The 25,227-nt window shown below is 41.8% G+C and overlaps 1 protein-coding gene across 5 annotated transcripts in view; it reads right to left on the bottom strand.

Moving 5' to 3' along the window:
• Positions 1-25,227, bottom strand: part of LOC8039553 (basement membrane-specific heparan sulfate proteoglycan core protein) — a 430,543-nt gene that overhangs the window by 30,093 nt on the left and 375,223 nt on the right. For all 5 annotated transcript variants that reach the window (XM_040222261.3, XM_040505271.2, XM_040222262.3 and 2 more), the window contains 9 exons: positions 24,175-24,435; positions 21,539-21,701; positions 19,253-19,353; positions 18,171-18,443; positions 9,834-10,097; positions 8,801-8,914; positions 8,534-8,716; positions 6,460-6,609; positions 2,245-2,553 (listed from right to left, as the gene is read on the bottom strand). In XM_040222261.3, the coding sequence (XP_040078195.1) occupies positions 2,245-2,553; positions 6,460-6,609; positions 8,534-8,716; positions 8,801-8,914; positions 9,834-10,097; positions 18,171-18,443; positions 19,253-19,353; positions 21,539-21,701; positions 24,175-24,435 (1,818 nt within the window). The remainder of the gene's footprint in view (positions 1-2,244; positions 2,554-6,459; positions 6,610-8,533; positions 8,717-8,800; positions 8,915-9,833; positions 10,098-18,170; positions 18,444-19,252; positions 19,354-21,538; positions 21,702-24,174; positions 24,436-25,227) is intronic.

Here is a 25,227-nt window from a genome sequence, read left to right as displayed (position 1 = left end):
TAGCCACGTGTTTCTTTCCTACTCTCTCTTTCTTGGCTCTTTCTTTTGAAGCAGAGATCAACTTACAAACCTACATTCAAGAAAGAAGGTCCACCCGTAATAATCCTGAGCAAAACTTGGGTGCCTATTGCGCAAACCCAGGCGCTCCCCTGGGTCGGCCACTGCTCCTAGCACTCCAGTGCAAAGCGGTGAAGCTTGATGTGTGCACATTGGCAAGAGGCGGTGCACACTGGTGGAGACACGATGATCAAGCAATTTCATCGGGAGTAAAATACCCTGGTTTTGTCTTATCACACTAACCGCTATATCCCACTACAATGCAATGTTTTCTCGCGACTTAGTTCTTGACATTGTCTGGATATTTAGACGCCGCAGGCGATCAACTGGCCAGTTCATCAACCGACCAGAGCAGTTGACGAGCAATCTCTATACTTGGTTTCACCTTAAGTCAACGCTACAGCCAAGGCTACAAGCCAATGGGACCAATGAAACAGTGTCAACGCGCAACATCACGACATTCGTCCATCTTCCTGTACATGTTCTTTCATCGGCTAAACCAATCAAGTGGAGCGAATGTCCCGTGACTTGCGCTTTTAGTATGTGCGTTCGTGGTTGTATGTGTTCGAGCCTTCGACTGTGCTCTGACCTAAGATGAAACAAACTATATGGTGAGTAGAGATGCTGTGAAATATAACGTAATCAAATGAACTGTTGAGCTAGTTGGTTACACATCACAAGAATCAAAAAGCGCAAAGGACAAATGGTAGAACAAGACAGGACCAAGGACAAGCACTTGTCCTGTCTTGTTCTACTACTTGCCTTTGTCCTTTGCACTTTTTGATTTTCATGGAATACAACATATTTGTACCATTGTATCCCTTTTAATTTTTTGAATATTAAGTTGAACCAATAATAAAATATTTTCATTTAATTTGCTTTAAGCCTCTCTCGGCGCAGGTTTGACTCCATTCTTAGCAAAAATGGCATTTTGGCGCAAGGTGTAGCAGACTACTGTTCATGGCGCAATATGGCACAAATGGTGCGGCACTTCCATCACTGCATGCATATTGTGCCGAGTGCCATAACTATTGCATATTGTCATCGTCAGATCTAGCCTTCTCGTTAGTCTTCTGGCCCATATGAATACGCCAAAGTTTCTATGCACTTTGATTTATGCCTAGAGTTTTCTGGGTCAATTATTTTGTGATGTCACATTTAACAATACGTCGAATTAAAAATAAAGCACATTTATAAGTAAAGCTACCTTTTTTTTAAATTTTCGCTCTAGTTATGTTTTTGCATTGAAATTCTTAATCAGGTTTCTTTAATTAGAGTCGATTCTCGTTAAATCAAGCTCTCTTAATTCAGACTTGCCGATATAATTCAAACTAACATGCAGGGCCCATTCTATGCGTCTCTATAGTAGGAAACTCCCGGTAATTCAAACTTTGCTTTATTCAAACATATTTTCGATCCCCCTCATGTTTGAAGTAATGAGATTCGACTGTATAAGCTATTTATTTTTATTGGGTTATTTTTTTTCCTGCCCTCGAGACTGCGACGGATCTTCAATCCGGCCCCTAAGCCAAAACGTTTGGAGACCCCCACTCTAAGTTAACTCCCTATTACAAACCAAAGTATCAAAGCCCAATAGATAGTCTATTGCGCTTCTTTCATGGTGGTCTCCAGTCTAAACCAAACGCAACATTAATGACCGTAATAAAAGAATGTTCAGATTAGGTCGCGACACAATCCCAATCGAACAAATAATTAACGGTGATCGATATAGACAAACGGTGATCGATATAGTATAGACAAACTGGCAGCGACCTGCATGGAATGCAATATTTAAGGAGCGACCGTTGAAATATATTTAGGGGACATTAAACATTGTGTCACACCACACCATGACATCAAATGGCCCGACATCACACAACGTGTGATGTCGGGCCATCGCACGAACGGACAAATTTCTGTGAATAGTAGTGGCTTCTGTTGCAAAGCATTTCATGCTTTATAACTGAGTTCACTCCAGCGAGACCCTCCAAGGGAAACAGGGGTGTTCCCAGGAATGATTTCAGAGGGGGGCTGAGGTGGTTGCAAATATCCATGACTCGGAGGGGGGAGAGGGGGTCAAAATCCATGTGTACATTATAGGGTCAGCTGGATTTCAGGGGAGGGGAGGGCTGAAGCCCCATAAGCCTCCCCCCTGGCTATACCACCGAAAGAGAGTGAAAGACTTGCCCCTCTCGCAGCGGAGTCCGGTCCGGCCGAAGGGGCAGTAGCAGTCGAGGCCCCCTCCGGGCCTGTTCACGCAGCGGCCCTCGCCGCACAGGCCGGGGTAGCAGGCCTCGCCCACCTTCTCGCAGTCGCGCCCCGAGAAGCCCGGGGGACAGATGCAGCGGTAGCCGGCCTCCGTGGGGGCCTCCTGGCAGACCCCGTCGTGGATGCACGGGTTCAACGAGCACGTCTCGCACGGCGTTGTGCCCACCTGCTCCGAGTCCTTGGCCAGGTCCAGCGCATTGGGTCCAAACTTGATCTCACTCACACAACCTGCAACAAGGGTGCTTCTAGTGACCACAGTGCAAGAATAAATGTCCCGAACCGTATGCTCTAAGGTGGCTTCAGTGCTCGGACCGGCTCGGAAATCTGCTAGAAAAAAAATCGGTGCCTGCACGTAGCCATCTCAAATTTTCATAAGTGTATTTTAGTGGTGGTCGTCTGCTTGCTACACCTATCTGCCTATCTGAAAAAAAAAGAAAAAGAATGAATGGCAAACTGCTAAGCAATTATGTTGCATACGTGAAATGTTCTAGCATCACAAACGTTTAGCGATACTCTGAGTTGTCGGACGCCTACGCTCACGGCGCTCTTTATCAGATTGCTTAATGCATGGCATGAGTACACTTGATGGTTTCTAGAATGAAGCGATACTACTAGTGTTGTGCGAATATTCGAATTTTCGAATAGTAGTTTCGAATATTACGCTATTCAATATTCGCTTCGAGAGCAGTTGTAATATTCGTGCTTTTCGAAGTGTTGACAACCTCGTATCTCGTGTTTGTTTACTGTCTAAAAATCCGTAAGGAATGATTTCTAAAATCAAAAATATACTCACACGTTCAGCAAAACGGTAGAAATATTATGGAGGGAACTGCCAAATATATTCATCGTAGTCATTTCATCAACTTTGTTTGAAACGGGCAAAAGAAACCAATCAATCAGCTCCAGCAATGCCTGTGCCATCTTTGTGCCATATATTCCAATAAATAAGTTACACATAAATTAATTAGGGTCTCATTCTCACAAATCAGACCACTTAATAATTGCACGTCTGCAATAATTATCTTGCATGCCGTTTTGCGGCCAAGATTTTTAGAACTACAAGTATTCGATATTCAATTCGAAAATATTCGGCCAAAATCACTATTCGCTTTGAATTCGATTCGAAATCAAAATCTGCTATTCGCACAACCCTAGATACTACCGTTAAATGGTGCTGATAAACCTGGCAATTTTCCAGAGCCTTCCATACTTGCAAGCTCCTCTCAGTGCGCACAGGTGGTTGATCTCCTCCTCGCCTACACCTCTGGTCACATGACCTCCCCGTTAACCAATCGTCGAGCACCCCACTCCTTTCCCACCTGTCAACCAATCAGTGTCGAGCCTAGAGGCCACGCTTTTATCTAGGTTTCACGAAATGCCAAGCACCTAGCCAAAGAATGTTTCAAATTAAAAGCTTGTACATACTATATTCGAGAGGAATTTGCAGTCTACTATCTCAACTTCCAACAAAATGCCCTTTCACAGTTCAGTCTTTCTCGCAGTTAACTGTACACTGCCAAAGCATATACCATCTTAGTTTGCGACTTACTGCCTGCTTAAAAAAAAAAAAAAAAGAATAAAAAATAAATAAAAAATAAACACAACGTACAGGGTGTCTAAAATCCTGAGGCTGGCTTTAAAATTGGTCAGAAAAATCGGCACCTGCACGTAGAAATACAAATTTCCAACACAGGAGTATTATAGTAGCGGTATTTAGCTTGCGAAATTTCAAGGCATAGATACTTTCCCGAGAAGAATGAACCTAACAATCTAGAGTCAACGGTGGACGACGACGCAGACGACCAGGTTATCGAGGGTTGTGCTTGTGGCGCCATCTCCCTGTAGGCGCAGCGAGCAGGCGATCACATCATCTGCTTTCGACCGAGTGTGTTGTCTGCTTGCTGTGCCTATATTTATTTATTCAAAATACCCCTAAAGCCCTCTCAGGAGGGTATTACATGGGGGGGGGGGGGCAACCAAAATATAGTACACAGAAAAATACAAGCATACAAAGGCAATATAAAAACAGAATAAGAAAGAATGCTAAGCATATGATTTGTATGTGATATGCGTTACTTTGATTGAATGAGTGCGACGTGAAAAGATAATCGGGGGTGTTTGAAAAAAATCGTCGTGAAGTGATGCATAGTGACAGAGCCTGTGAAATAATGACAGATGAGCATGTTTACGGCGGCATGATAGGTCTTGCGACTCAGCTTGATTTTTTAATGCGGTGACACTGGAAAATGGAGGGTAGTCAGAACAAATAAAACAAGCAGCACGGTTTTGCAGGGACTCAGTGTTACTTATAATTAGGGTGTGCATTCTCCGGTTTTAACCGAAAAACACCGATAAACATCCGTCGGTGACGAAAATATAAAATCGGTTAAAACCGAAAAACACCGGTGGTTGGATATTTTCGCCCTGGTTAAAACCGAAAAACACCGGTCGTTGCTAGTTTCCGACCTAGCGAAACCCTTTCCCCGTAGAGGTTCATCAAACGTGTTATCTCGTGGATCCTGCATTCTTCCAGTGTTTATACATGGCTTGCAGGTGGCGCCAGTCTGCCCTCCTTTCTGGGGGTCAAAAGCGTCTAGTGAACGCAGTAGAAGCTAAGCTCTCATACGCCTTTCCCCTATTGTGTCTCCCATGGCTCCCTTTTGCGGAAAAATTAACACAGTGGAGGGTAGGCTCTCACGTGCCTTTTCCTCATTGTGTCTGGCCAAGTGATGTTGGTGCAAGCCATGTATTCAGGTTGCTGTGGTTCCTGGAAGACACTGCCAACGTCCGTGTCGTACAGGAGCGTGCGTTTTCATAATTGCGGGTTCCAAACCTCAAGGAACGTGCTGCCATGACGGCAGCACGTTCCTTGCGTGTAGATGCAAGAATGAAAGTATGCTTGCATCTACTATAATAACCAAGTGTGAGAAATAGCTGCTTCCTAGAGAAGAAGTGTATGAACTATGTGAATAAAACTGGAACTCTCTGTCTGTGATCAACCGCCTTTTTTTCACCGATAATCACCGTTTTTAGCCTCGTCGTAAGACGTTCCACCGAAATACACCGGTGTTTTGAAAATAAATAAACACCGAAAAACATCCGCCGATTTTTCTCACAAATAAACACCGGAAAGTACACACCCTACTTATAATGTAGGCTTGCTCATGAGACAGCAACAACTTTTGGCATTACAGTCTAAGCTCATTACAACAGACCTGGTTACAACAGACATTTGGATATAAAATACCCATTCGTGAAGTTTGGTTGGGTTTCCTCTATATGCGATTGACTCAACTTCATATCTGCCTCCAACATACTCCTTTTACAACAGACCGAAATCTCGGTCAAAATCAAGGTCTGTTATAACAAGCTTAGACTGTAATATTCTGCAACGTCATCCCCAAGCGCTTGGAAAGTGATGCAACATGCTTTTTGTGCAAGTTTAAAAGAATAAATTCTGCAAAAAATAGGTGCAATTATTAAAAAAAGCTCTAGGATCAGTTTCTTTTCGGTGGTCGAAGCATGTGTTTTTAAAAAATGAAGCATTGGCATATTCATGTTCAAATTGTGACCCTGGTGTGAATGGTTCAAACTGTCTACAGGTATGCTAACAGCTGAGTATTAAATAGTCATGGCTATTCATGCTTATAGTATATTTGGCATATGCCTGTCTAAAAGTTGGTTATACACCTTACATTTGCCAGCCCCAGATCAGTATGTGCATGTCCTACTCTTACTTACATTCATTTACCGTAGAAAAGCGGTAGAATGTAAAAATTGTACACAACTAAGGATTCACCAAATTGTGCTAGCTAGGGATTATAAAAAAACAATACAAAGCTTATGCTTTTGAAACTTCACACTAATCTTTTTTTTAAATCATCGCTAACCTCTACCGGCAAAATGGAAAGCAATATGTCTGAAGGTTTCTCTAAAAATTACTCTGCTATTGTTTCTGTGGTCAACACCAAAGCCGCATTGGGGCATCATCCATCTTACTTTGCGTGGGCATAATTGGTGGCACCCAAAACCGAATAATAAAAGCTACCTGTTGCTGCAAGCCCTGTAAATTTCTTACAGTTCTTCGGAAGCCTAGCAGCTATACCATTAACTTAAAAAGGCAATCAGACTTACCCACAAAACCAACAGAGTAGCCGTTTTCTCGGGAGACCTTGTCAAAGTTTGGAACGCTTCCGACAAAGAGAGGCTGTGTCAAGTCCAGTCCCATCATTTTTCCCTGAGATGATCCGGTGACTTCTGATTGATCGTCAACTTTAAGTTTGGCTGCAAGTAAAGCGTGATATGTTTTAAGATAGGTGGCCCTGAACATACTGCAAACCTTGAAATATAATAGTGTTTGCAGGCCAACACACAAAGCCCTGTAATAGGTCAAAACATTCTGCCAGTAACGTTTACAGTAAAATCTTTGGAGGAAATGTAATGAACCTTGGTTTTTATGTATTCCAACGAGATAAGAAAAAAAAAAAAAAAAACTGGGAGGGATACAACTGGTAGTACAACAATAAACAAGGCTATTTCCTTGTTATCCCACCATCCACTGCCACTGCTTTTTGAAACTGTTCTAATAAAAATTACAACCGTAAAGAATACTCTGCACTGTGAGTCATTAAAAGAATGCACAAAGCGAGTTAAGTGTGCATGAAAACAAACAATAATTGGTGTAAATTCAAAGAAAGCCTGTGGAAGTTATGAGAATCCTATTTATTAGTGTTGTGCAAATATTCGAAATTTCAAATAGTTGTTTCGGGTAATACACTATTCAACATTCGCTTTGAGATAAACTACAATAATTATATTTTTCGGAGTGTTAATCATGGCGGGTTAACGCCACTGAGCGTGCTGCTTATCGAGCACGGGTGCAAAGTGGAGAAGCAACCCCCATAGAAGCAAGCTTTCCGGGTGTTGCTTCTCCGCAGAGCACTGGTGCTCGGTAAGAAGTGCACTCAACGGAATAACTCTGTGCGACCAACACTCGCAAATTATAAATATATGCAGTGGGAGGGCGCACAAGCAAACCTAATGTGCTTAAAAAAAAACCAAAAACAAAAAAAAGAGGAAACTTTGTTAATGTTATCTACATTGCCGTACAATTTTAAAAATTAAACTGGCTGTTATACAAGAGTATGTGTTAGGTAGAGGTGCCCAGACAACTTTTATTCATCATTCGTGATTTTTTTTTTAATATTCGATATTGAAGAAATAATATTTGCATATAGCCAAGGTTTGCAAATCCACTTAATCAGATATAGCTGGGCATCTGTATAGGTTTGATTTTATGTGAAATCCGTCGCTTACTTGAAAGCCAAAGGTATCAGATTTTCTGAGGTCACAAATCCAATACAGTATATATATATATATAGTTAGATCAAAAATTTGTTTATAAGTGCAGGAATGGAAGATTGGGAACAACCTTCACGAGTTTAGCTAGGTTTTTGTTTAAGCATAGTACAACAGCAGTGAAAATATGCGGCCAAAAACCACTTATTCACTTTAAACTCAAAATCCCCTATTTGCACGTGTGTGCATATGGTATGTGCATATAAAGTACATCCACCTGACACATTCCCATAGAGCAACATGCATATACTTCTGCACCACAAGTCTTAACGAGTATACATAGTCATGGGCAACGGAAGCCGAAATGATCAAGTGATGACTGAAAGATACCGGTGGCACTGTCTCAATGCAAGAAGCTGAACTAGCAACAAAAGATGGCATGCGGACGAGAGTGCGGTGGCCACCGCTAACCAACTCTGCCTGTTCCTTTGCTTAGTTTCGTGAGCACTTTAATATGATTGGCCTCCACTTTTTGCTGTTTGACGCTGTCTTCATTATCTGGGCGCATGGTCTGGGCGCATAGTCCCGGCTCTGGTGAAATCCTCCTTCAAATGTATGAAGAAGCAAAAAGGACAATAACCGCAAACTTGCACAGTAGCAGCACCTGCGCAGGCACAACGCGCACTTCTCAAGCAAGATCGGGTCGAGCAGCACTGCAAGGGCCACCGTAATGTTGTCTGCATGCTGTACCTCGTTGCTAGTTTACCATTTCATGTCAAGCAACACAACCAGTAGGTTTCGGTCGTCACTCGGTCAATTCGGCTAACATTGTTCGTGACGGTACTCTCACATGGTTTCTGCAAGATGAGAATGCTGGCGGTTTATGGGAAGCGCATACATTCCCACTCACCGTCTCTCTTCTCCCTGCTGATCTTGGCAGTGTGCCATGTGTCCATCTGTACTGGCCGCTGGCTTCTGAGGAGCCCCACGCCAGAGCCCAGTTCGAAGCGGAATTCCAGGTAGCCGTTGGTCAGACCCAAGGAAATGAAATCTCCACCGCCATCCTCTTGTTGGCCATTATACAGAAGTAGCCCTGGAGCGGACAAGAGGTGGATTGGACGAGCCGCTCCGAATTGCCAGCTTTAGCCCGGGAACCGCCAGGCACAATGGTACTCACCGTGATCTTTTTCAGGTTTGAATGTGATCTCAACTTCAAAGCCCATGTAAGCATTCACAATGGTAGGCAACTTCATGTACGAAAGTGGAGCTTGGGTGAACCGCGGGAGCAAGCCTGCCAAAACAAACAAACAGTCCAAAACACATCAAAGACATGCAACATTTGTTGTCATACCAGTCTCGTCGGTAACGAAAGTATGTCTACCAACCTGAGCAAAAATTGGATGAAACCCTCAGTTGTGAACTTGACAAGGGATCACTACTTCGCCTAAGGATCTTAGCTCGAGGATTGCGAGATAAAATTGGCCTGTATTCTAAAACTACTTTTCTTGCGCATTTTTTTTTTTTTGTCCTTCTCGTTTCCACAGTGTAGTAATTGGCATTTTCTGCGGTGCCGTTTCAAAAACCGGGGTTCCCCTCGTAAACAGCCTTCAACAACAGGATGACTGCTTCGGATGCCCAACCTCTAGTATGTGCTCGTGCCCCCCGGCATGCTTCGGCTGCGAATGCATGCTTGAGGCTCGCAATACGCCGCAGCATCACTGAAGATTGGAATCTCGCGTTGTAGACGGTACAGCCGAAGGACTCCCCTGCCTTTCCCACCCTGCGGGCGACTATAAAAAAAAATCATGAGGACAAAGTACAATTTTGGGCTTCTACGTGCCAAACCAACAAAGGGCATCTAGCGCACGCCCCAGCAGAGGACCGCAGATTAATTTCGCCCACCCGGGTATCTTTCTACACGCGACTGAAATCTCGGTTACACTGTGCATTCTACGCAATAAGCCTCCGTCAAATTGCGAGCAAAGTCAATTTTTTTTTTTTTTTTTTTGCGTGCTTAATTAACGGAGGGCATCTGTCACGCCCCAATGGAGGACTCATTTCGACCATCTGCAAATCTTCCGATGCACAACCCGAATCTCGGTTATACGGCACCTTCTCCGCAAAAGGCCTCTGTCAGATCTCGGTCGGGCAATGGGTCTCTGTCGGAGCCACCGAGGCGGCTACAAACACCGGGAAGAGACAGGTCGCACCTGTGACCTTGAGGACGGTCGGAATCTCGATGGTGGCGTGCTCGGACTTGGCGGTGCAGATGTAGGTGCCGGCGTCCAAGGATCCGACGTCTGGGACAGTCAGGCTGCCATGGTGCTCCTTGGCCTTATGGGGCAGGTTGCCCGTCTGCTTGGTCCAAGTGTACGCCACGGGCTCCTCCAGGTTCGTCTTGCAGTCCAGGACCACCGTGGACCCGTACGGGACGGTCCGCGTCTCCACTTCGTTAGGTGCCACCGTGGGAGTTTCTGTGCCGGAACAGCCCAAAGGAGAGACCATGCTTTGAATTTACGGTCCAGCATTGGACTCTCCGAGCTTTCCGAATTGGTGCGTTTCAACCCCAATTTATATATTCATGTTTCAGTGTAACGAGGAAACGTACTGGCACAGTCTAACCTTTCTGACCTGCGTATAACTAGACTGAAGGTAATGCGGGATATTAACGAGATCGAACGTGCACACCATCTATGGGAAATGGCTGCTAACAACTGGGCCGTAGACCTTATGGTTTTGACCAAAAGACACCAATAAATGTCAGTGTCGAAACCACAACATCAAAGAAGACCAAAAAAACAATGTTAAGTAACTGTTGGTTCTAAAAATAGAAAATAAGCTAAAATCGAAAAAACAGATTTTTGAAAATTTCTTTTAGCTAGCACTGTTTCTGTTGAAGCCCTCTCTTCCTAGACTTTAGCGCATAGCTTTTCAGATGTTCTTTTCACCAATAATTATCGTTTTAGAATTTGTCCGAGACAAATCGCCGAGGTCCATCGATATTTAAAAAATACAGACCAAAAAACATCTGCCACATTCCCCCATAAATAAACATTGCAAAATCTATTATCTACTTATAACATCAGCATTCTTTCAAGGCCTTGTTAAAAAAAGTTATACATAAAAAATATATGGAGATCGGAAGTTCCAGTGCTACGCGATGGATGACACCAGTACAGTTGAATCTCGTTTATTCAAACTCTCTTAATTCAAACGTGTGGATAATTCAAACTAACATGCAGGTCCCAGCCTATGCGTCTTAATGGGAGGAAACTCCCGGTAATTCAAACTTTGCTTTATTCCAACAAATTTTCGGTCTCCCTCGAGTATGAATTAACAAGATTCGACTGTATATTATTTTGTTCACAAATGAAATTCAATATTGTTGATTTTATTTAATATTTTTTATTATATATAAAATTCAATAAAGTGGAAGTAAAAAAAGTAAAGAAACTATGAGCAGTCCTATTTTGAAAAATATAAACCCAACTGGGAATAATCCTCAACATTGGTTGATACACCTTTTTTTTTTTAATTAGCCGTTCAACAATATTTTGTGTAACATTAAGCGAAAATCCCTTTTATGATCAGGTTGCTTGTATGCTTATCTCCCAATACTAAAAGGTCTCAAATCTTCCAAGTCAGAAAATTGTCTACAAAGACGTCGCCATCATTAAATCCTAATTAATAAATAAAAAATGTTTAACTCCAAGAAACAATTTTCTTTTGTGTGTATTTGGAGTAAACAAACTGAAGTACTTCTAATTTCAAAATCATTAAACAAGTTCAAAATTATTAAAATCAGCAGGGGGTAGAAGCTGAGCTAGTTGGTGGTACATATTACAACGGTTAAATCAGCTGGTTTAACCGTTGCAATATTAAAATCCTTTTGAACATGTTCACTCTGCTGCAAAGACTGAAATCTGATTATCGAAACTGAAACTAAAAATCTGCCCACTTCAGGAATGGTACATCCTTGCGAGCATTTGGAAATGTCCTAGATGAAAAGTAAACTTTTGCCACTAAACATGCAGAGAAAGAAATTAACAGGTAAGGCAAATTACAGGCACTCACTCCACAAGCTTCTCTCAAGAAAAAAAAAAAACACATGCTGGATTCTTGCAAGCTATTAACAGACAAGATTCCTCAAGTATTAAAACCAATTACCTAATAAAAAGAAAGTTGTGAACTAATATAAAGTAAAACCTCTCAAGTCAAGTACCTAAAGTATTAAACTAGACCAGACTCACTGAGGACCTACAGAGCCCATGATTGAGAACACTAATACGGACATCTCCCCAAGTCCGAGATAAACGCGCATTGCGACTCTCCTAGTCTGTGGAGATTTTTCAGTGCTTTAGGTCAGCCAGAATGCACCATAAACAAGGTTCATCGACACCTGTAACTGAACTAGCAATGTAATCATAACTTGTTGCCAAGATATTTTATAGCTTGCCTCGAAAAGCATTCAATAGACCATTCTCGAGTAACGAGCACTGTCTGGGGGGAAATGCTCAGCCACTTATCAAAACACATTGGCATTGTGCCAAATGCATCGTTTCGTTTTGCTCCATACTAACCGCATTCAAAAAAGAATCGTCGAAAAGACGAATTGCGCATGAAGATAGCTGCTGACAATGTTGGTCATACAGGATGGTGCACTCCGAAAATGGGGACAGCGGGAAGCTAAGCCAGGGACGAGGGTGTATGCATGTACAGAAGCTTACTGGAAAAAAAGGTCCCCCATTACTGGCACATACTGTATGCTTTCAGCTTTTGGTTGCCTCTTCCTCCCTTTCCCTGTTCTCTGCCACAAGCATTTAACACTAATCACCTCGTGTCCTTCCTCTTCTCCCTTCACTATCCACAAGGGGAGAAGGGAAAACTAAATATGGTCTTATGACTTTCAAAAGTTGAGGCCTGCTTGGAATCTCATTTTTTTTTTTACTTAATCTTATCTCGATCCAATACCGCATAAATAGAGGAGTTTGCTAGAAAAATTGGCTGCCTCTTTAGCCTTTCCCAAAAGCATACTAATTAATGCGTGGCATTTAAAGGGCTTCTTTGCGCTCGTCCTTTTGCGGGCAAAGCGAGGAGGCTACTGAAGGGCACGTGATGAGGGTTTAGTGAATTTATAAAGCCATCGCAGTGTCACGTGGAATTATGACATGTGACACTGATGTCATCGAGGCTGCATGCCACAGACACAAAGTCCCCGAGACTGGCCTTATAAATGCTTTTGCATTTAAAACAAAAATCTATAATTTCATATCAGGGATATACATGTAATATAATTTTAAAAATTCTCAAAATCGCTTAAATCAAAAATTGTGACTGCAAGCCCACACGATCACCCCAAATTAGATACAATTTACAAAAAGACCCAATCAAAAGCATTTTATGACTATTCTATGTACTTTCCAGATGCTTAGTAATAAACTAGTTTCAAAATTGCTACCACCTTGCATCTTCAATCTTCCTATAATTTAGACCAGGCAAAGCCTTTTGACATCTTATAGCAGCCTTTTCTCAAAATTTGTTATTCAACAACATAATGAATTGCTGACTTTTCAGTAAATTTTTTGGTGTCGCGTTTTGATGCATTCTAGCCATAAGAAACTCGAAAGACAAAGTTAAAAAGTTGAGGTTAATAGCAAGAGGTTCCATGCTCTATGCAAATTTAAGCAGCTCAAGCTCACACTGTAGCTCTAACAGCCTCATGGACCTGCACAACAATAGTACACAAGGGTGGATCCAGCTTTTCCAAACATTGAGTAATCTACCATTTCCTTTCTGCTAAAAATCACACTCCTCTGAAAAAAAAAAAAAAATCTCATGTAATAGCTACGACTAGTTGCCAGTTTCCCCCTTTCTTAATTAACATAATTTACAAAAAACGTTTACCTTATGCACTGCACAATTTGGATATATTTGATTTAAAAAAACTACTCAGCTTTCATCTTAAAAATAGTGTACCTTCAAATGAAACCCAATTCTTAGAACACCGGAACGGAAAGAAAACGTAGTCTTAGTTTAACTTTACCCTGTGCGACTGAATGGGAGAACTTAAAATTTCTCATGGTCAGAAGTATTTTTTTTTTCAAGACCTATTAAGGTGGGGAACAAAACAGCCCACTCCGAAACTGAAGTTCTTATGTATGATTAGCATGATGCACAAAACACGATTTTGAGAGGCTCCAATGCCACCATGTCATTATGCAGTTGGCTTCTCAAAAACAATGGTGGTGTAAAGAGGGCAAGCAGAAATTAAGATCACGGTGTAGGAGAGGGGATGTGTCATAGCAATCACTCCCTGCACAAGCACATGCAAAAAACTCGAGATCTTGGAGACTGAATATTGCAAACCTATTTTCGTGGAGTACAGTAAATTGCAAATTTGACCCATGCCGAGACTTTGGAACTAGAGGTGCATGAATATTTGAAATTTTGAATAATTCACCAATAGTAGAAGAACCTGTAGTTGGGCTAGTTGGTTATTGTTGTGAAGCATAAGCTGTGTAATCCCCGGCCAAGCGCATGCATGGATGGGAGGAAGGTGAAGAGATATGGATTTCTTTCCTTTCTGCACTTTTCAAATATAGTTGCGAGTGGTGCCTGTGTGCGTGTCTTCTTCCCTGCGTCGGTTGTTTCTTGCACCTTACACCATGCTCCAAACATTCACTAATAGTGTTTGCCATTCGATTCAATTTCCCGCCCGTTGCTTTTCCCGCAATCTCATTGTGCCGGTGGCACCGCATCGCTTGTGTTATACATGCGGGAAGATAAGTGGGAAGATACGTAGCGAAAGAACGGGTGTGAAAAAAAAGACAATTAACTGTAAAAACAGAAGTGGAGGATGGCAGAAGTAAGGGAAAGGTCACGCACGCGTAGGGAGTACCCGCTGTCGGAAGCGAACGGTAGCCTACGCCCTTACCCCGAGCACTGCCGATGCTGCGCAACCCCCTATCCCCCCCCAAAAAATAAAAAAAGTCTTTAGCAAGTTGAAATCGTTGTGCAAGCACACTTTAACCGCCTTCTCCTTGTTTACCTTTTTCTTTTGCCATTATTGCTTTTCCCATTTTTTTCCCCCTTCTTTTTTTGCTACCTGAATTTAGTGAACTTTCTTTTTTGTTGCTTGCTTAACTTTTTTCTATGGATCAAGAGATTTTTTTATGCGTCTCGCTCTTCCATTTTTTTTTTTTAAATTGTCACTATGCTGCGTGGAGGTCCCAGCCAGGCGTGCATGTAAGCGCGGTGGTGTTTGCAGTCTCCGCCAACTACACTCCACTATATTTATAGCGGCTCTTGGATACTCTATTTGTTAAGCTCTCGTTTGTTGCGACCTTTGATATTAGCAGAGACACCAGGAAATATCAACTCGAGCTTAATTTAACATAATTTTGTATATCAAATTATTGCTATATCAAACCATTTTACGACGCCATTTGAATTTAATATATCCAAGTTTGACTGTAATGTCTTTAGAATTCTCAGATTTCTTGCGTCAAGCTTTGCCGCTTTGCATCGGCGTGCTAGGGGGAACGGCCTACGGATCAGAGCATCTCGATGGACTCTCATGTTCTCCGATATTTTGCTCACTATTTGTGGGTCAGCCTATGTTTTGGTTGCGATTATAGTTTGACTCTTAATTTTAATGAAAAGAACTGGAAAGAAAACAACATCAATCAGTATTCAAATAAAGAAGGTAGTCATTGCTTTACTGCCATGTTACATTATGTTTTCTCCAACTCATCTCATCAAGGCCATTTTTCTTTTTGTTCTTATACAAGTATGTGAAATATTTCCCATGCAATAAAACTGTTTACTTTCATAGATAAGCTTTCTAATAAAAATTCTCAGCTCTGATGTACTACGTCATCTATGCTCAATAACCATTAAATGTGATTTGCAGTTAAATTTTCATACTCATTTCATGTTCACATAAGACTTGCAATGAAAAATTTAATAATCGCGAGCCTCGCACCGTCTATCATAATGCATTTTCATGCCAACAGTTCCGCCACCCCCCCTCCCCAATGGCCAAACACGACTAACGTGTTCACCACACATTTTTCGCACGATGGAGGTAAACCCAAGAATCTTAAGCTTATTCTTGTATCATCATTCAAACAGCACCGTTTAATTTCACCTATTCACAAAAACTTTTTTCTCTCCTACAAGGGAGGAGGGGCTGTAGTAGCATGCTTTGGCCAAGGAGAGCAGGCCTGCTGGCGTCGAGGTGCGTTTCGATAGGAAACCAAAAATCAAAGGTGCATCCAAAGTGAGTGCATTTTTTGGAATGCCACGAAATGCTGTGCAGGGTTAATATTTTTGTGAAGAGTACTAATTCAGTGGTTTCTCACGATGCCAAGAAAGTTTCTAATTGAAACCCTATCTTTAAATTTACCAATTAAAGGTTTAATTACTCAAAAGTAATGAAGAACTCAATTATAGCAAACATTATTTTCCTAAATAGGCCCTTTAGCAAAGTCTAATATAACATCCACCGTTTGCATTTGCAATGCATACTTTTTGCAGGAGCAATGTGGCCAGTATTCCATAAAACACAGCTGTTTACAAATGATTAGGTATTTAAGTTCATATTACCTATTACACCCTTTTCCTTTTGCCAAATATTAACTGTGGAGTGCCCAACTGCTTTCAGTTCTTATCAATTTTCGTCAGACCATGTGTCACTTCTTTCCAGCTGTTAGTACCATGCAAACGTTTACATGATGCAGAATAATTTTTTTTATTTGTTTTAATATTAGTGAGCTTGGTAATTAGAAACGAACGTATCTTGCATTAATACTAAATGGAAATTCGTGCAGGTGTGAAAATGATTGGCTTGAGGTGCATTCAGGTCTTCATTACAGACATGCTGAAATTTTCTAATTTGGTGTTGCTTCCATCGCATAAAAATATAGTTTAAGTTGCGGCTTATTTGTGCTGGGAAAAACTTGCAGGAGGTTTGGTGCAGACATTACGAACAAGTGCCAGAGTCAATGACCGGCATAGAAGCACAAGACGGAGCTTAGCTGGCTCTACGCCGAGCATGAGCACGCTGCTTTCAGACTGATTCAGCTGCGCAAAAACTCGTCAAACGAATTCCTGGTCCAAGCTCTTGCAATTATGCGTTTGCATCGCAGGCAAAGTGAACATCTTATCCGTCCAGTCCGTCTAGACCCGTCGGTGACAATGGCACTGCGAGATGCATGCGGTCGTTAGATGCAGGAACAGGGACGCTAGTTCCCGAGACCAAGAGGACCACAACCATTCGTTTGCTGCAGGGGCAGAGGGTTCTGTGCAGGACGAGACAAGGGAATCCACTGAAGGAGGAGTGGCTTGTTTCAGAGAACCCTTCGTGTTACTTACGGGTTATCGGCGGCATCGCCAAGAGTCGGAAGTTGCGTGAAAGGCAAAGTCTTGTTAGTTGGGAGGTGGGTTATTCCTGAAAGGTTTCCCCCCAGCCTTGCACATGGTAAAAAAACCCAGAAGCATTTGAAGCATAAACATCCACACACACACACAAAAAAAGCTTTGGTTACATGTTGTGGTAGGACAAACAGCAACTGTTTAGTATGTTTAGTACATATGTTAGGTGTAGCAAATCCGACATGCAGAAGTGACAACATGTGAATGATTTTAATTTTACAAAGAAAGAAGCATTTTCCAAATGCCACATAGTGGAACAAAAAGTGCGGTAACAAACTGGCACAATAATGAGCACAATAATTAGACTTGAGAAAACTATGACAAATTGACTAGAGCAAGGACATACAGTTTTTGATAACACAGCTTATGACATGTACTCTTTAAACAAACGGTAAAAACAAGGCTAGCACATTCATTTTTAATCAAACATGAAGCAAACTTACGGAGAAAATAAATAAGGCAACGACCAACACAAGGCAAAAACCATAGAAAACAAACTAGGAAGTACAAACCTTAAGCTAATCTTTTTATATAAATAAAAAAATATATCGAGTCCAGATGTGGTTGCACCCATTTGCTTGAAAAAATAACCTTTAGTGAAGATGACCATTTGTTATAAAAACACCCCTCATATTGTAGTGACGATTATATCAAAACACAAATATGCCATCTACCGAGCTGCCTGACATTATTTATGGATTTTTGATCATCACTGCATTTCGGTGCACAAAATATGCTGCCAGTGAAAACTTAAAACATAATTATTAAAAGCCATAAGAAAAAACTTTAGGGATCCTCAAATACTAGATCTAAAAGTTCCACTACATCCAACTTAAGCAGCAGTCCTACTAAGCCAGAAAAGAAAGTCAAATCTACACTACACCTCGAGCTGCCATGAGTCTCCCCCACACACACACAAAGCAATGCCAACGAAAAATCTGCTAGTACCAGACAAACACCTAAAAATGAAAAAGCCCACACAATTTAACACAATCTTTTTTTGACTACTTTTGAAGAAGCGCACAAGCGAGCAAACCAAAGCAAACAAACAAAGGACAACAAAGACAACTGCCAGAAGTAGTTCCTTTGTGACTAGGACCGCCGTGTCGTACCTTCAATGGCAAGGACGTAGTCGTCGTTCAGCGTTCCGGCGGGGCTGTCGATGGAGCAACGGTAGACGCCGCCGTTTTCGGCTCGAACGCCGTTCACCGAGAGCACGGCGCCTCGCACCCGCACATTCTCGGGGAAGTGGCCGTCGTGGGACAGCTTGGTCCATCGAACTGACGCTGCACCGTCACCAGTCGCGTGACAGCGCAGGTCCAAGCTGTCTCCCATGTGTACATACTCCTTGCTCGCTTGAATTTTCACTGAAAGGCTGGGAACGTCTGCGAGAAATTACAAAAACCATAGTCTCATGTGGGTTTACTACGGTTGATTGAACGCCATTTCGTCTAAACATGTTCTAGAGATCGAAGCTCGGTTTAGAGAAAGCAGAGCCACAGTTTAGAGAAACACCGTTTATCGAAAAGAGACGCTGATTAAAAAAATATACAGGAGGACACTTAAGACTGCTTATGTGTAAAAATGCTTTCGCATTCCTACACGCAGCACATTCCTACAAGCAGCGCACCTGCTGCCCTCTGCAGAGGCCGGCCGGGCGGCGCGACATGGCTGAAAGCAGAGCATACAACACGTGATACAGTAGTGCACAGGGAGGGAGTGGAAAGAGCGGCGGCCACCACTCGCACCACCCTCGCCCTTTTACCGGCGCGCGGGCTGCAGTGCCAGGAAGAGGTCTTCTTTTTGGGGTGGCTTTCCTTGGAAATATGAAGCATCGCAGCAAATGGGAATTTATTGCTCATTTTGCTCTGCCAATGGGAAAGTGGGAATTTAAGTTCTTAAACATATGATACGCTGACCAACACCTGAACCCTCTCCCCTCCGGAAATACTTGTGTCCGCCCTGGTTGCGTTACAATTAAATTGTGCGCATTGAGTCACTACTGCATTGCACTTAATGGGGCATTCGGGAACCCTGCAATTGTAGTTTAGGTCATTGAGCATAATTTACAAAATATGGAATTAAGGACATTCTTCTTACATCCACTGCCCTGAAATTGGCCAGAATTCCACTATAAACTTGACATTAAAAGATGCTAAGGACAGCTTAGAAGCAATGCAAGAAAACTTCATACCTCTCACGTGAAGGATCACGGCATCTCTAGAGGTCACACTGTCCCCATTCTTGGCCACACAAATGTACCTTCCTCGATTTCCTTGCTGAACGTCCTTGATCCTGAAAACAGCAAAACACCCTAATTTAGGGTACGGAGTTGTGCATTCTCATCTGGTGGTCTGCAAAGGTCCCCATCTTCCACATGTTGGTGTTTACATCGCCCCCAACTAGGAAGCACAATGCCGCAATTGGCTGCCTCTCGGGAAGAAAAAAGCGTTGGAATTGTAGGCGGTTGCTGCTGTCCCTGAAATTTTTGAGGCTTGCATCCTTAAACTTTACTTATAACTGCATCTTAGAACCCGCTACAAATCTATTGTCAATATCACTTTCAGTTAAAAGCTTGCACCAGCCAAAAAAGCCATGATGCTAAATGGCTTCTAGTTAGTTCATGATAAAAAATATTTCCCACGAGAGAACAGGGCTTCAAAGTTAACAATTCTCTTGACAAGTCTACAAAAGACTCGCTTATAAATAATTACAATCAGTGGCTGAGCTTTTAAAAAAAATGCACACTCCCAAGAAAGGTACTTCTACGTAAAAGTGTACTCTCTTGCATACACCATAGGTCTTCATGCTTGATAAAGACAGCCGATTCAGCAATTACTAAAGGGTCATAGTAAATTTCAATATAAAAAAAGCAACTGACAATCTTGCTATTGAGCTAAAAGTTCACGGCTGGTTTAAATGCCCTGTGAACTGTATGTCGACCTGTACAAGTGCAAAGGTTATCTTGAAAATATTGCCTTCTTCACATTCATGAGCAAAGACAAAACTTGGGTTTCTACTGCTAGTACATATGAATTTGGCACTGTTTAAAAAAAACACAAAAAAAAAAAAATTTTTGCCAAAAAAGGTGATTTTGGAGAATGCCATATTTATATCCACCAACATCTAGAGAGTATTTCCAGAAAGTTTCATTTGTCTACACAGCATAGTTGTTTATATAAATTATTTTTGGTCCAGCAATGCTAAAGAAAAGGTAGAGGTTGAAGCACTTTGAAAGCGTTTTCACCATTCCACTTTTTGGCATAAACTTCACTTTAGGAAAACTATTGTTTAGTAACGGGACAAAAAAAAAAAACTCATTTTTTTTCCTAACTGAAATTTAATGAGCAATACAACTGTGGCATTTTTTTTTTCTTTGTAAATGTATTTTATAAAAGATGACAAGATTTTGTCGACGACATATAAGGCAAAAAGTGTATTTAACCATTCAGCGTGATGTTAGCATAAAATAAAATACTTTTTGGAAATTTTGTTTTCACAGTTACACTTTTCAGCATTCTACTGTGAGTCTAGTGAATAAAAATATAGGGTCTTACATTAGTTTTCCAACGAGTTTTCCTAAACTATGTCAGTGTGTTTTTGATAAAAACAACTATAATTTCTTTCACAATTGATGTACACCAATGAAACCTTTAATAATTGAAAACGAGCGTGTCGGTGAATAGATACGGATTCTTGAAAGGATAAAACATGTAGGGCGGGGACGGAAACATGACTTCTCTCATTGAGCAGCAACACGTATGTTTTGGCTCAATTAAAGAAGTCCCGTTTTCGTCCCTGTCCTAGATGTTTATCCTTTCAAGTATTCGTTTGATACTTTGCACTGCATTCTGCATCACAACTGCCGGTATATACCGTAAAATACCGCGTATCCACCCATTCCACATTAAAACCCCATTACCACATTTGTAAGATCTGAGTGAATACGCATGGTACATTTATACGTAAAATTGATGACTGGACAAGCGCCCATCCCCCATTTTTTGTGATTATTTCCACATTTTGAGTTGACGTTTGCCCTTGCCCGGTATTTTACGGTAGGTACTGTAAATTTAATTTATATTACGCAAAAAGTTCAATAGTTGACCATTTCAAGTAGTGTCCTCCCTTAACAAGAAAAAAATACTTGTTTAAAAACGTGACATTCATAGTTTGTGGAACTATCGCACAAAAGAAGCCACTGAAAGGTAATAATATATAGCAACTACCCGACTTTCCAATACATCTATCTGTCAATGTCACAGTTCCATGGCGCACATGACCATGCTAAAGAAAAGCAGTTATTAAGGCATTTAAGATGATAGACGGCTCAGAGGCCTTTCCTACAAATGCCTTGCAAGAAATACATGAAGCCCCACATGAGAACCCCCGATATAATCATATGCATTTGAAGACTTTCAACTTAAAGGGAAGTAAAACCTGCTAGAAAATATTTGTGTGCCACGAGTGCCTCTCTTACCAGAGTTCACCATTGACTTCTCTGGCGTTCTGGGGAAGCTGGCGGAAATCCTTGGTCCACTCTATCCTTTCAGGAGAAGATCCAGTGAGTGGGCATTTCAGTTCAATGTTGGACCCAACAAAGGCAGTCTCTTCCTTCCGCAGTGATCCAATTTCAGAGCCTTCTGAAAGAGCAAGGAAATGAGAGTGAGCAACCCCATTTGCTGAAGTATAATTTCGTGTAAAGTGCTACACGATAAATGGGTCATAGTGCCTAAACCTTTCTCACAGAAGACAAATGTACAAGAGACACCAGTTGGAGAATCCTGCAAGTGTGTTTCCAAAAACTTCCCATTCCATTCCGTACCTTTGCATGGGAACCCAACAGTACTCAAACACTTCAAAACCGTGTAGTACAGAGTCATTAGATCGCCAGTCATCAGATATTCAGCTCCTATGCAGCAAAGCACCATGAGGTATGCTGTTGGTGCAAAGAGAGGCAACCAAACTAAAACAAAGTGAGGGCTTTCTTCAAGAAAGAACTGTTTTAACAACAAATACTGTAAACATTTAAAACAAAGAAGTGAGAATATTCAATATTGCAAATAATACTGAGAAGTATGTTTGCAACTAGATTCAATTCACTGTGCACCTTTACTGTTCTAAATATACAAGTTTTTCGAACAAGCTTCAAGGCAACCTTATTTGAAAAACCACCTCCGTTTGCTCAATGGTGTCTGAAATTTTGCTTGCTACTGTAGGTCAGCTTTCTTTGGTTATAAATTATAGTTCAACCCCTCATCTTAAAAATACAATGCCAAATAAGATGAAAGTGAATTAATTTATTTCGAGGGGAGGGCTCTCTCACCTAATGAAAAAGGGGGAAAGAAAAACCTCAATTCACCTCCAAATAAAAAAGGTAGCCATTGCTTTGCTTTCCATGTTGCATTATGTATTACAGAACTTACCTCATCAGGGAATTTATTTTATTATTATATAAGTATGTGAAATGTTTCACACTTAACAAAACTGTTGCTTTCCATGAGCATCCTTTCTAGGAACTTTCCAGCTGAGATTCCTTCGTAAATACATGCTCAATTCACATTCAATGTAAAATATCTGTATATTAAGAGAATTTGAGTTAGATTTGAAGTTAAATGTTAGTATACTGTAAATGACTTAATTTTCATGAGGACCTAATTTTAGCAAAGTCTAAAATAACAAAAAAATATCTTAAAAAAACTTATCATGTACATTATGTCATCCCACTGTTACGAAAACATAGCATATTCCTACCAATCACTCCCGAAACCTACACTTCAGAAAATTCTCGAAATCTTGAGCCCACGAAAATAAAGTCGTTAACAGTATTCATATCCCATTTGCACTCAAATTTGATACCTGGACACCTCGATCTAATTTGAAGTAAAATTAAAGGGGAACTGCAGACTTTTTTAGCTACCTAATCCAAAGGCATCATCTGAATGTGGATGGCATCCCGATTCCGAAATGCTATCTCGTTCCTCCAGATTCAGTCTAGTAAATTGAAAAAGTGCCATTTTGTTTGCTGCTGAAACCGAAACATCATTCTCCCTATAGTAAGATACAGGTCAAGAAGGTAATGGCAAACGCCCCTCAAAGGGATTCATATATCCCTTCGCCACCTCCGCATCCAATAGCGTCCCATCATTTCAGTGACGTTGCGGCCAATGCGGGAGGAGGGTCTTGCCCTCCTGTAAATATTTGCCTTATCTTTTGTCTTTGACCTGGCGTTGTGGAAGCCACGAGAGGGTGATTAGAGTTTTCCCCCTCCGATGGAAACAAATACAACTTTCGGGGGTTAGGAAGGGAAAATTTCATCGTTATAGAAGATTTTGGCTAATAGTTGAGAAAGGGTTATTGATGCAGTCTGTCAATTTCCAGCCAGATCGAAGACTATAAAGAAATCTACAAAAACCTAACACAGGAAAAAAGGACCTGCACGTACATTGAGCTATGTACTTGTGCCAGCTTGTTTTTAATACCAAATGTGTTTTAAGGCCGGTACCCAAGTCTAGAGCATTGAAAATGTTGCAACGAAAATTATGATGACATGGCCAATGGTTTTGACAAAAGATTGTTTCCCTCGGTGGGAATTGAACGACCGGCCTCTTGCTCAGTGATCCAGTACCCAAAGCTCCGAGCTAGCTGAGAAGCTTTAATTAAGCATTGTATGTGTCAGTATGTTTGTACTCGTATTGAAGCAAAACCTCTGTCGCCCCAATGGCGGGGGAGCTCAAAACACCCTGCACATTCCGTGTCTCTCAACCGTGTCCATAGGATTAGAATACAGTTGAACCTCAATTTAAGGAAACCCGATTTTACGACTTTCCTGATGCAACGAACAAATTCGGATTCCCCGCGCAGCCTATCCCGAAGAACGTCTTTCTCGACTTTACGAAGCTCCCGATTTAACGAAATAATTAGGGGGTCCCGGTGACTTCGCTAAATCAAGGTTCAACTGTACATCTAAATTTCTACCCGATATTACCTCGATTACCGCGTAAAGTTCCCTCTCGTCTTCTTCATTCTCCGCCTGTTAATTTTCTCATTTCGGATGTGGACACCCGTCGTACTGATTCTAAATTTCGCCATCCACATCCAGACGGGGAAACTTACCATTGACTAGAACCTCGGCGTGTCCCTCCGCCTTGCCGGCAGCGTTGGCGGCGGTGCAGATGTACCTGCCGGCATCGGTGAGGGCGATGCCCCTGAACTCGAGCACGCCGTCCGTCTGCACGGTGTTGGGGGGCAGCTGTCCCCCGACACGCGACCAGTGGTAGCTGATGGGGGGCTCGCCATCGGCTGAACAGCGGATGAACACTCGGTGGCCGGGCCTCACATTCTGCTGGGTCGGGTTCAGCTGGATGCGGGGAGGAGCTGGAAAGGTACAGCAAACACACAAAAAGAGCCCTTTCAGTGCCGTGTAGCATGTATAGCATTTATTTAACTTCATTTTTTATCATGCAATGTATACTACCAAGTGCCTGGAAAAAAAAAAGTGTTTCTCTTTACAAAAATGAACTATGCGTCGTTGAACACTCAGTCTCTACCGCAATGTAGTGCTGTACTCCAGTGTGCCTTACAACGGATTGTTGCGGATGCTATGAGCCATTCCGGCTAATTCGGTGTTGTGTATCTATCCCATAACTACACCCCCCCTCCCCCATCGTTGCACCCCTTCTGAAGGTCAAGAGGCTAGCATGGCATTGGATTGACTTTTATGGCTCGCAACGTCCCCTGTGTTTCATCAGAAGGTGAGTATATACAGCGATTGGGACCCAACACCAATGTTTCAGAATTCATCGTTATCTAATCAAAAAGTTACGAGCAATTTTTGGAAGCTTTCAATGGACATGGCAGGCAATAGTCCGCAAATACATGAAGGCGAAGGTTGTCTGCTATCAGAAAAGAGCCCCGTTTCCACATTAAAAACTTCTGAAAATTGCTTAGAACTTTTTAATCTAATGACTGTAAGCTGTGAAGCTTGCTGCTCTTTGCTGCCCAAACACAGAGTACATTCCAAACTTGCTGCCATTGCATGCACCATAAAGGTTAGAGGACACAAACTACCGTTTAAACTGCCCAGTTGGGTCACAAGACATGCCCAGTTGGGTCACAGTCCCCAACTCGAGGGGGGTAGTATTCCAGTCATTCTAGCAACTGGGCAGA

Source organism: Ixodes scapularis, unplaced genomic scaffold (genome assembly GCF_016920785.2).
Source record: "Ixodes scapularis isolate PalLabHiFi unplaced genomic scaffold, ASM1692078v2 PGA_scaffold1__304_contigs__length_218370807, whole genome shotgun sequence".
Classification (NCBI taxonomy): Eukaryota; Metazoa; Arthropoda; class Arachnida; order Ixodida; family Ixodidae; genus Ixodes; species Ixodes scapularis.
The sequence above is the reverse complement of the archived record's forward strand: the minus strand, read 5'-3'. Positions and strand labels throughout refer to the sequence as shown.